The following is a 12,792-nucleotide window of genomic DNA, read 5'->3' on the forward strand; positions in this document are numbered from 1 at the left end:
GTTGTTTATTTAAAAATAGATATATTTCACATTTATTTAAGCAGGTGTGCCAGTTGAGAACAAGTTCTCATTTACAACTGAGACCTGGCCAAGATAAAGCAAAGCAGTGCGACAAAAACAACAACACAAAGTTACACATGGGATAAACAAACAGACAGTCAATAACACAGAAAAGTATGAGGGCATTGTGTGGACCATTATCACTGTGGGAACGGTTACCACGCTCCAGCTTAATCCATGAAATACTTCAATTATAAATCATCTACAAGGCCTTGCGATAAATCGTCCAAAGTAGAGCCGTTGAAACTTGCATAGCAAGTCCATTGAATTCTGTGTAACTTTAAATGATGGAAGAACTGATCATGGACACAATAGCTTGTATTTGTGTTTGATCCAGAAAACACCAACTGTACTCTTGTGGCGTTCAATCAATGTAAATAACTTAGATAGTTAAGCAGTCTCAAGCTTATCAATTGATATTGACACTTCGAATGGTGATTCTCTCTGCTAACTTTTTATGATGTCTTTGCATATCCATTTTTATTTCACCTTTAATCTAAAGAATATCCTTGCCGTTAGATTAGCTGCAGTCTATTACTTGAACAGGATTTAAGAGACAAAAGTATACTACAAAACTGAATAAACATCCATTCAAACGATCCATTGATTGTTTTGTGTAATTTATATCAGCACATTTCAAATGAACTTCTCCTATAATTTATATAAAGTATTCCATGCAGACCTAATTAGATATGATATATAATATTTCACCTTCTTAGCATAAGATTTACTAACGTTCTCGTCAATTTCTCTTTACCTTCTCTCTCCCCTCTCTCTCTCTCTCTCCTCTCTCTCTCTCCTCTCCTCTCCTCTCCTCTCTCTCCTCTCTCTCCTCTCCTCTCCTCTCCTCTCCTCCTCCTCCTCTCCTCTCCTCTCCTCCTCTCCTCTCCTCTCCTCTCTCTCTCTCTCTCTCTCTCTCTCTCTCTCTCTCTCTCTCCTCCTCTCCTCCCTCTCCTCTCCTCTCTCTCCTCTCTCTCTCTCTCTCTCTCTCTCTCTCTCCTCTCCTCTCCTCTCTCCTCTCTCTCTCCTCTCCTCTCCTCTCCTCTCTCCTCTCCTCTCCTCTCTCTCTCCTCTCTCTCTCTCTCTCTCTCTCTCTCTCTCTCTCTCTCTCTCTCCTCTCCTCTCCTCTCCTCCAGGTCTGATGATCCCAGTGTTCTGTGTGGTAGAGCAGGCAGGGCCTGACGGAGGGATGCAACGTGAACGAGAGCGTGAGGAGGTGGAGAGGAAGGAGGGACACAGAGAGGAGCATGCTGAGTTTGTCCTGGTCAGGAAAGATATCCTCTTCAACCAGCTGGTGGAGACAGCCCTGCTGGCCCTGGGGTACTCCCACAGCTCAGCAGCTCAGGCCCATGGTGAGTACTGTAGCCTACACACTGACCCACAGTCAGACTACTGTATCAACGAAGCACCAGCCACAAAGACTCTACCTGGTACTGAGTTAGAGCTATAACTGATCTAGGGCCTGTTAGCAATACAGCTGAAAATGAAAACAGTTCTCCCACATACACACACCTGGTACAGAGTTAGTGCCACTGCAATCTGGCAATGCACAACGTCAGTCCTATACTGTAGGCTTACTTTACACTTAAAGTTATCACCTTGGAACATGGTGTATTTTCAACTGATTTATGACCAGTAAACGCAACAGACCGGCTCTAAACGGATGAACTGGTACTGAGTTCCAGCTTTGGCACTGCTGTATTCCAACTGATCTAGGACCAGTTCACACACCGATCTAGCACAAGGCCAGCTACACAAAGAGTTATAGAGCACACAGCAATAATTGACTGTGAGGGACACTAGGCAGACGATACACTGACTGTTATGGTGTTTTGTGCTCTCAGGGTAGGACTAAGTAAAGAATGTTTGAAAAACACAACTAAAGAACAGACAGTCTGAGAAACTCATTAAACACAGAACAAAGAGTTGAAAAATAATGAGTCTAGTTCCTCCAAGAGGCAAAAAGACTATGTGTGTGACTAAATGTATCTAAGTACATGCACATGCTTTATTGTGTGCGTTGTGTATGTGTGGGAATGTTTATGTGTGAGAGGTCTAGGGGAGGAACATAATAATGGTGGAATTTATTGTTGCACACATGGTTGTCATCTCCAGGAGGACAGTGATGTTCACTTGTGTTCACTAAAGTATGCAGCACATTCTAACTGCAGGGAGTTGCTTCACGTTGATATATGGTAACAATAGACACAACCAGTCAACTGAGATACATTGACTTCAACTGAAATGGTGTGTGAATAATGGTGTGTGAATAATGGTGTGTGAATAATGGTGTGTGAATAATGGCGTGTGAATAATGGCGTGTGAATAATGGCGTGTGAATAATGGCGTGTGAATAATGGCGTGTGAATAATGGTGTGTGAATAATGGCATGTGAATAATGGCATGTGAATAATGGCGTGTGAATAATGGCGTGTGAATAATGGAGTGTGAATAATGGCATGTAAATAATGGCGTGTGAATAATGGCATGTGAATAATGGCGTGTGAATAATGGCGTGTGAATAATGCCTGTGAATAATGGCGTGTGAATAATGGCGTGTGAATAATGGCGTGTGAATAATGGCGTGTGAATAATGGCGTGTGAATAATGGCGTGTGAATAATGGCGTGTGAATAATGGCGTGTGAATAATGACGTGTGAATAATGGTGTGTGAATAATGGTGTGTGAATAATGGCGTGTGAATAATGTGTGTGAATAATGGTGTGTGAATAATGGTGTGTGAATAATGGTGTGTGAATAATGGCGTGTGAATAATGGTTTGTGAATAATGGTGTGAATAATGGTGTGTGAATAATGGCGTGTGAATAATGGCGTGTGAATAATGGCGTGTGAATAATGGCATGTGAATAATGGCGTGTGAATAATGGTGTGTGAATAATGGTGTGTGAATAATGGCGTGTGAATAATGGCGTGTGAATAATGGTGTGTGAATAATGGTGTGAGAATAATGGCGTGTATGAAGACACCCCATATTACTCTATCCTTTTGTTAATTTGATTCTTAGGGGCTATTCATGGCGGTAGGCAATAACTGAACTGCCGCCCCTGTGTGTCAGAAAAATACAAACTTTTTGTTGTGTTGCTGGTATGTAGTATTTATTGCAGTATAATTGCTATCCAACAAAATAAGTCATTAAAATTATCACTGTCATGGCGCCAGCTTTTTTCACCAGACAAGTAATGTGTCATCTGGAGAGGCTCTGATTTCAAGTATCATGTCATTTATAGTTTGAACCAACAAATCTCATGTCGTGTTACGCACGTGAGAGACCTCACTTCATACAGTACACCCACACATCATAACAGATAGAGACTGGCACTGCACAGGTAATCCCTGTTTACTGGCTCAAGGTCAACAACCCTTATCACTGTCTGAATGAACTCCTTTCTTCTCTGCTTTCCGTCACTTTCCTCTCTGCCAAACTACCTGAAACACACTGTACTGCACTGTACTCTGTACCCACCGTACCCGTATGCTCTACATGAACTCTTCTTCTCTTATTTTCTCTTCTCTCTGCTTTATTCTGCCATACCACCTGAACCACAGACTCTGTACTCTGTACTCTGTACCCCTACGTCCTTACTGTCCCCTACATGACTCATCTTGGGCTGAAAATACTACACTCCCCAATGGGGGCACAGGGGCAAGTGCCCCCTCAGATTTGTCCTTTTTTTAATGATAATGTTGTTGTTGTTTCTCATAATACTACTAGCCACCTAGCAATTGTATGAAGTTGGTATTTATCTAGCCCAGAAAGGTTCCTAATCGCCTAACCTCATAACTAGCTACCAAAAAGCCATTTCAGGCTATCAATCAAATTAGAATAGCTAGCTACCAGATGAGCTAAATGCCCTTTTATGATCGCTTAGAGGCAAGCAACAATGAAGCATGTATGAGAGCACCAGCTGTTCCGGACGACTGTGTGATCACGCTCTCCGTAGCCGAGGTGAGCAAGACCTTTAAACAGGTCAACATTAACAAAGCCGCAGGGTCAGACGGATTACCAGGACGTGTACTCAAAGCATGCGCGGGCCAACTGGCAAGTGTCTTCACTGACGTTTTCAACCTCTCCCTGACCGAGTTTGTAATACCTACATGTTTCAAGCAGACCACCATAGTCCCTGTGCCCAAGGAAGCAAAGGTAACCTGCCTAAATTATTACCGCTTTTTAGCACTGACGTTGGTAGCCATGAAATGCTTTGAAAGGCTGGTCATGGCTCACATCAAAACCATCATCCCGGGAACCCTAGACCCACTCCAATTTGCATACCGCCCCAACAGATCCACAGATGACGCAATCTCAATTGCACTCTACACTGCCCTTTCCGACCTGGACAAAAGGAACACCTATGTAAGAATGCTGTTCATACAGCTCAGCGTTCAACACCATAGTGCCCACAAATCTCATCACTAAGCTAAGGATACTGGGACTAAACACCTCCCTCTGCAACTGGATCCTGGACTTCCTGACGGGCCACCCCCCAGGTGGTAAGGGTGGCAACAACACATGTGCCACGCTGATCCTCAAAACTTGGGCCCCTCAGGGGTGTGTGCTTAGTCCCCTCTTTAACTCCCTGTTCACCCACGACTGCGTGGCCAAGCACGACTCCAACACCATCATTAAGAATGCTGACGACAAAACAGTGTTAGGCCTGATCACCGACAACGATGAGACAGCCTATAGTGAGGAACATCTCCCTCAATGTGAGCAAGACAAAGGAGCTGATCTTGGAGTACAGGAAAATGCAGGGTGGTAGAACAGGCCCCAATTAACATCGACGGGGCTGTAATGGAGCATGTCAAGAGTTTCAAGTTCCTTGGTGTCCACATCACCAACGAACTATCATGGTCCAAACACACCAAGACAGTTGTGAAGAGGGCACGACAACACCTTTTCCCCCTCAGGAGACTGAAAAGATTTGGCATGGGTCCCCAGATCCTCAAAGTTCTACAGCTGACCGGTTGCATAATCACCTGGTATGGCAACTGCTCGGCACCTGACCGTAAGGTGCTACAGAGGGTAGTGCGTACGGCCCAGTACATCACTGGGGCCAAGCTTCCTGCCATCCAGGACCTATATACTAGGGGGTAACAGAGGGAGGTCCCAAAAATTGTCAAAGACTCCAGTCACCCAAGTCATAGACTGTTCTCTCTGCTACAGCATGGCAAACGGGACCAAAATGCTCCTTAACAGTTTCTAACCCCAAGCCGTAAGACTGCTGAACAATTAATTAAATGGCCAACCGGACTACTTACATTAACCCCCTTGCTGTTTATTATCTATGCATAGTCACTTTACCCCTACCTACATGTACAGATTACTATTATTTTTTAAACTAAATGTACTGAATAAGACTCACATTCCTTTCAATCTGTTACACAGATTTTAGCAGAGAAGAGTATTTAGTTTATAAAAATAACCACCCATCAGGAGGATACAGACAGGTCAAGAGGTATGCTTAGATATACTGTACATATTGTTTTACATGGAGGTAAGCATATGGATTATGGCTCCAGATTGCAGGAAAAAACTGTTCCAGGGGTTCAAAATTGTCCAACTTCACCAACTCCCAGCCATACTCACGGTGCATAACGCCCCTGTTTATTCTGACTCCGACAATTCTAAAGACATTGTTCAGATTGTTCAGAGGGTTCCGAGTTGTTCAGCCCTGAATCAGGTCATTTTACTAACAGTAAGCAATTACTTTTATTTTCTATTCAAACTATATTTTTACTGTATTTATTGTCTGAAGGCACTGAGGTGAACGTGAGTACCGTCTCCGCCCAAAGCCACAGTTGGTCAAAGGGAGGTATTTTCCATTTTATGATATTCTTTGAATTGTTTAGATAATAGATACTGTCGGCAAATAGACAGAATTAAACTATTTTATTAGTCTGTTGATATATTTTTGGTGTCGTAGTTTTAACAACAACAATCAATAATCAGACTATTACAGCTAAGATTTTACATATACACTGAGTGTACAAAAAGAACACCTTCCTAATATTGAGTTGCACCCTTTCAGCCCTCAGCACAGCCTCAATCTGTCAGGACATGGACTACAAGTTGTCGAAAGCATTCCACAGGGATGCTGGCCCATGTTGACTCCAATGCTTCCCACAGTGGCTGGTGGACCATTTTTGATACACATGGGAAAGTGTTGAGCAGGAAAAACCCAGCAGTGTTGCACTTCTTAACACAGTCAAACCGGTGCACCTAGCACCTACTACCATACCCTGTTCAAAGGCACTTCAATCGTTTGTCTTGCCAATTCACTCTCTGAATGGCACACATACACAATCCATGTCTCTATTGTCTCAAGGCGCTATACTGATTGAAGTGGATTTAACAGGTGACATCATTAAGGGATCATAGCTTTCAGCTGGATTCACCTAGTCAGTCTATGTAATGGAAAGAGCAGGTGTTCCTAATGTTTTGTACACTCAGTGTATATTGTCCCTGGCCTGGGCAGTAAAGCATTTGCCATAGTATGCAGAATGTCATTACCAGCTAGTAGTTGTAGTTGTAGCCTAGCCGTGTATGCCAAGTATCAGGGGAGGTCTGTCTCATCAGTCACAGTGGTCCCCTGTCCACATCAATACAGTCCTCCCAAAAACATCCAGGCTGTTCAAAGCCATGTAGACTAAACCAGACATCACAAATCAAATTTGATTGGTCGCATACACATTTTTCAGATGTTATCACAGGTGCAGCTAAATGCTTATGCGTCTAGCTCCAACAGTGCAGTAATACCTAACAATACAAAACAATACACACAAATCCACAAAATAAAAAGAAAGGAATTAAGAAATATCAGAATGAGCCATTTCAGAGTCTGGAATCTAAGTATGAAAAGTATATGATGGTGTGTGTACAGACAGTATATGATGGTGTGTATAGACAGTATATGATGGTGTGTGTACAGACAGTATATGATGGTGTGTATAGACAGTATGGACAGAATATGATGGTGTGTATAGACAGTATGGACAGAATATGATGGTGTGTATAGACAGTATGGTCAGAATATGATGGTGTGTATAGACAGTATGGACAGTATATGATGGTTTGTATAGACAGTATGGACAGTGTATGATGGTGTGTATAGACAGTATATGATGGTTTGTATAGACAGTATGGACAGTATAGACAGTATATGATGGTTTGTATAGACAGTATGGACAATATAGACAGTATATGATGGTTTGTATAGACAGTATGGACAATATAGACAGTATATGATGGTTTGTATAGACAGTATGGACAGTATATGATGGTTTGTATAGACAGTATGGACAGTATATGATGGTTTGTATAGACAGTATGGACAGTATATGATGGTTTGTATAGACAGTATGGACAGAATATGATGGTGTGTATAGACAGTATGGACAGTATATGATGGTTTGTATAGACAGTATGGACAGTATATGACGGTTTGTATAGACAGTATGGACAGTATATGATGGTTTGTATAGACAGTATGGACAGTATATGATGGTTTATATAGACAGTATGGACAGTATATGATGGTGTGTATAGACAGTATATGATGGTGTGTATAGACAGTTTATGATGGTGTGTATAGACAGTTTGGACAGTATATTATGGTTTGTATAGACAGTATGGACCGTATATGATGGTGTGTATAGACAGTATATGATGGTGTGTATAGACAGTATGGACAGTATATGATGGTGTGTATAGACAGTATATGATGGTTTGTATAGACAGTATGGACTGTATATGATGGTTTGTATAGACAGTATGGACAGTATAGACAGTATATGATGGTTTGTATAGACAGTATGGACTATATGATGGTGTGTATAGACAGTATATGATGGTTTGTATAGACAGTATGGACAGTATATGATGGTGTGACAGTATATGATGGTTTGCACAGTATGGACAGTATATGATGGTTTGTATAGACAGTATATGATGTATATGATGTGTATAGACAGTATATATGGTGGTATAGACAGTATGATGGTTTGTACAGTATGGACAGTATATGATGGTATGATGGTTATAGACAGTATGGACAGTATATGATGGTTTGTATAGACAGTATATGATGGTGTGTATAGACAGTATATAATGGTGTGTATAGACAGTATGGACAGTATATGATGGTGTGTATAGACAGTATGGACAGTATATGATGGTGTGTATAGACAGTATATGATGGTTTGTATAGACAGTATGGACAGTATATGATAGACAGTATATGATGGTTTGTATAGACAGTATGGACAGTATATGATGGTTTGTATAGACAGTATGGACATGATATATGATGGTTTGTATAGACAGTATGGACAGTATATGATGGTTTGTATAGACAGTATGGACAGTATATGATGGTTTGTATAGACAGTATGGGTTTGTACAATAGTATGACAGTATATGATGGTTTGTATAGACAGTATGGTATATGATGGTGTGTGTATAGACAGTATATGATGGTTTGTATAGACAGTATGGACAGTATATGATGGTTTGTATAGACAGTATGGACAGTATATGATGGTTTGTATAGACAGTATGGACAGTATATGATGGTGTGTATAGACAGTATATGATGGTTTGTAGTATGACAGTATGGATAGACATATGACAGTATATGATGGTTTGTATAGACAGTATTGACAGTATGGACAGTATATGATGGTTTGTATAGACAGTATGATGGTGTGTACAGTATATGATTTGTATAGACAGTATGGACAGTATATGATGGTTTGTATAGACAGTATGGACAGTATATGATGGTTTATAGACAGTATAGATGGTTTGTAGTATGGACAGTATATGATGGTGTGTATAGACAGTATGGATATATGATGGTGTGTATAGACAGTTTATGATGGTGTGTATAGACAGTTTGGACAGTATATTATGGTTTGTATAGACAGTATGGACCGTATATGATGGTGTGTATAGACAGTATATGATGGTGTGTATAGACAGTATGGACAGTATATGATGGTGTGTATAGACAGTATATGATGGTTTGTATAGACAGTATGGACTGTATATGATGGTTTGTATAGACAGTATGGACAGTATAGACAGTATATGATGGTTTGTATAGACAGTATATGATGGTGTGTATAGACAGTATATAATGGTGTGTATAGACAGTATGGACAGTATATGATGGTGTGTATAGACAGTATGGACAGTATATGATGGTTTGTATAGACAGTATATGATGGTGTGTATAGACAGTATATAATGGTGTGTATAGACAGTATGGACAGTATATGATGGTGTGTATAGACAGTATGGACAGTATATGATGGTTTGTATAGACAGTATATGATGGTGTGTATAGACAGTATATAATGGTGTGTATAGACAGTATGGACAGTATATAATGGTGTGTATAGACAGTATGGACAGTATATGGTGGTGTGTATAGACAGTATATGATGGTTTGTATAGACAGTATGGACAGTATAGACAGTATATGATGGTTTGTATAGACAGTATGGACAGTATAGACAGTATATGATGGTTTGTATAGACAGTATGGACAGTATATGATGGTTTGTATAGACAGTATGGACAGTATATGATGGTTTGTATAGACAGTATGGACAGTATATGATGGTTTGTATAGACAGTATGGACAATATAGACAGTATATGATGGTTTGTATAGACAGTATGGACAGTATATGATGGTTTGTATAGACAGTATGGACAGTATATGATGGTTTGTATAGACAGTATGGACAGTATATGATGGTGTGTATAGACAGTATGGACAGTATATGATGGTGTGTATAGACAGTATATGATGGTTTGTATAGACAGTATGGACAGTATAGACAGTATATGATGGTTTGTATAGACAGTATGGACAGTATATGATGGTTTGTATAGACAGTATGGACAGTATATGATGGTTTGTATAGACAGTATGGACAGTATATGATGGTGTGTATAGACAGTATGGACAGTATATGATGGTTTGTATAGACAGTATGGACAGTATATGATGGTTTGTATAGACAGTATGGACAGTATATGATGGTGTGTATAGACAGTATGGACAGTATATGATGGTTTGTATTGGCAGTATGGACAGTATATGATGGTTTGTATAGACAGTATGGACAGTATATGATGGTTTGTATAGACAGTATGGACAGTATATGATGGTGTGTATAGACAGTATGGACAGTATATGATGGTTTGTATTGGCAGTATGGACAGTATATGATGGTTTGTATAGACAGTATGGACAGTATATGATGGTGTGTATAGACAGTATATGATGGTTTGTATAGACAGTATGGACAGTATATGATGGTGTGTATAGACAGTATGGACAGTATATGATGGTTTGTATAGACAGTATGGACAGTATATGATGGTGTGTATAGACAGTATGGACAGTATATGATGGTGTGTATAGACAGTATGGACAGTATATGATGGTGTATAGACATATGACAGTATATGATGGTTTGTATAGACAGTATGGACAGTATAGACAGTATATGATGGTTTGTATAGACAGTATGGACAGTATATGATGGTTTGTATAGACAGTATGGACAGTATATGATGGTGTGTATAGACAGTATGGACAGTATATGATGGTTTGTATAGACAGTATGGACAGTATATGATGGTGTGTATAGACAGTATGGACAGTATGGACAGTATATGATGGTTTGTATAGACAGTATGGACAGTATATGATGGTGTGTATAGACAGTATGGACAGTATATGATGGTGTGTATAGACAGTATATGATGGTTTGTATTGGCAGTATGGACAGTATAGACAGTATGGACAGTATATGGCGGTGTGTATAGACAGTATATGATGGTTTGTATAGACAGTATGGACAGTATAGACGGTATATGATGGTTTGTATAGACAGTATGGACAGTATATGATGGTTTGTATAGACAGTATGGACAGTATTTGATGGTTTGTATAGACAGTATGGACAATATAGACAGTATATGATGGTTTGTATAGACAGTATGGACAGTATATGATGGTTTGTATGGACAGTATGGACAGTATATGATGGTTTGTATAGACAGTATATGGTGGTGTGTATAGACAGTATATAATGGTGTGTATAGACAGTATGGACAGTATATGATGGTGTGTATAGACAGTGTATGATGGTGTGTATAGACAGTATGGACAGTATATGGTGGTGTGTATAGACAGTATATGATGGTTTGTATAGACAGTATGGACAGTATATAATGGTGTGTATAGGCAGTATGGACAGTATATGATGGTTTGTATAGACAGTATGGACAGTATAGACAGTATATGATGGTTTGTATAGACAGTATGGACAGTATATGATGGTTTGTATAGACAGTATGGACAGTATATGATGGTTTGTATAGACACAGTATATGGGTGTGTATAGACAGTATGGACAGTATATGATGGTTTGTATAGACAGTATGGACAGTATATGATGGTTTGTATAGACAGTATATGATGGTTTGTATAGACAGTATGGACAGTATATGATGGTTTGTATAGACAGTATGGTTTGTACAGTATGTATGATGGTTTGTATAGACAGTATATGATGGTTTGTATAGACAGTATAGACAGTATATGATGGTGTGTGTATAGACAGTATATGATGGTTTGTATAGACAGTATGGACAGTATATGATGGTTTGTATAGACAGTATGGGCAGTATATGATGGTTTGTATAGACAGTATGGAAAGTATATGATGGTGTGTATAGACAGTATGGACAGTATATGATGGTGTGTATAGACAGTATGGGCAGTATATGATGGTTTGTATTGACAGTATGGACAGTATATGATGGTGTGTATAGACCGTATGGACAGTATATGATGGTGTGTTTATAGACAGTATGGACAGTATATGAATAGAAAAGGTGTGTACAGCAGTAGTTATATTGGATGAACCTTGACTAGAATACAGTATATACATTTAAAGTGGGTAAACAGTATGTAAACATTATTAAAGTGACCAGTGTCACCAGCAGCACCTTACAAACGGCTACAGCAGCAACAACAACATCATCAGTAACACTCCTCAGACACACAGTTCAACACATAGTCAGGCTGAATAAGTAGAGGAGGTCAACATCATCATCATCAGTAACACTCCTCAGACACACAGTTCAACACATAGTCAGGCTGAATAAGTAGAGGAGGTCAACATCATCATCATCAGTAACACTCCTCAGACACACAGTTCAACACATAGTCAGGCTGAATAAGTAGAGGAGGTCAACATCATCATCATCAGTAACACTCCTCAGACACACAGTTCAACACATAGTCAGGCTGAATAAGTAGAGGAGGTCAACATCATCATCATCAGTAACACTCCTCAGACACACAGTTCAACACATAGTCAGGCTGAATAAGTAGAGGGACAACAAATAATATATCTGCTCTTCATGCCCACACACACACACACACACACACACACACACATACAAGCACACACTTACATACACATAGACACAGTTTAATGAATACATAACCAAAAGATAGTTGCGTGCACGCATAGATGACACACACACACCCACACAGTTGCATGCTCTGACATAAAAACACACGCAAATACCAGCTCACACACACACACACACACCCAACACCCTCCCCCTTCCCTACTCTTCCTCAAAAATACTTTTGTTTTTTAAAATAAGCATTTATGTTAAATG

The 12,792-nt window shown here is 39.7% G+C and overlaps 1 protein-coding gene across 1 annotated transcript in view; it reads left to right on the forward strand.

Annotated features, from left to right (window-relative positions):
* LOC112224237 (DNA-binding protein SATB2-like) overlaps positions 1-12,792 on the forward strand; it is a 62,169-nt gene that overhangs the window by 23,778 nt on the left and 25,599 nt on the right. The window contains 1 exon segment of the mRNA XM_042319007.1: positions 1,197-1,412. Within this exon segment, the coding sequence (XP_042174941.1) occupies positions 1,197-1,412 (216 nt within the window).

Source organism: Oncorhynchus tshawytscha, linkage group LG03 (assembly GCF_018296145.1).
Source record: "Oncorhynchus tshawytscha isolate Ot180627B linkage group LG03, Otsh_v2.0, whole genome shotgun sequence".
Classification (NCBI taxonomy): domain Eukaryota; kingdom Metazoa; phylum Chordata; class Actinopteri; order Salmoniformes; family Salmonidae; genus Oncorhynchus; species Oncorhynchus tshawytscha.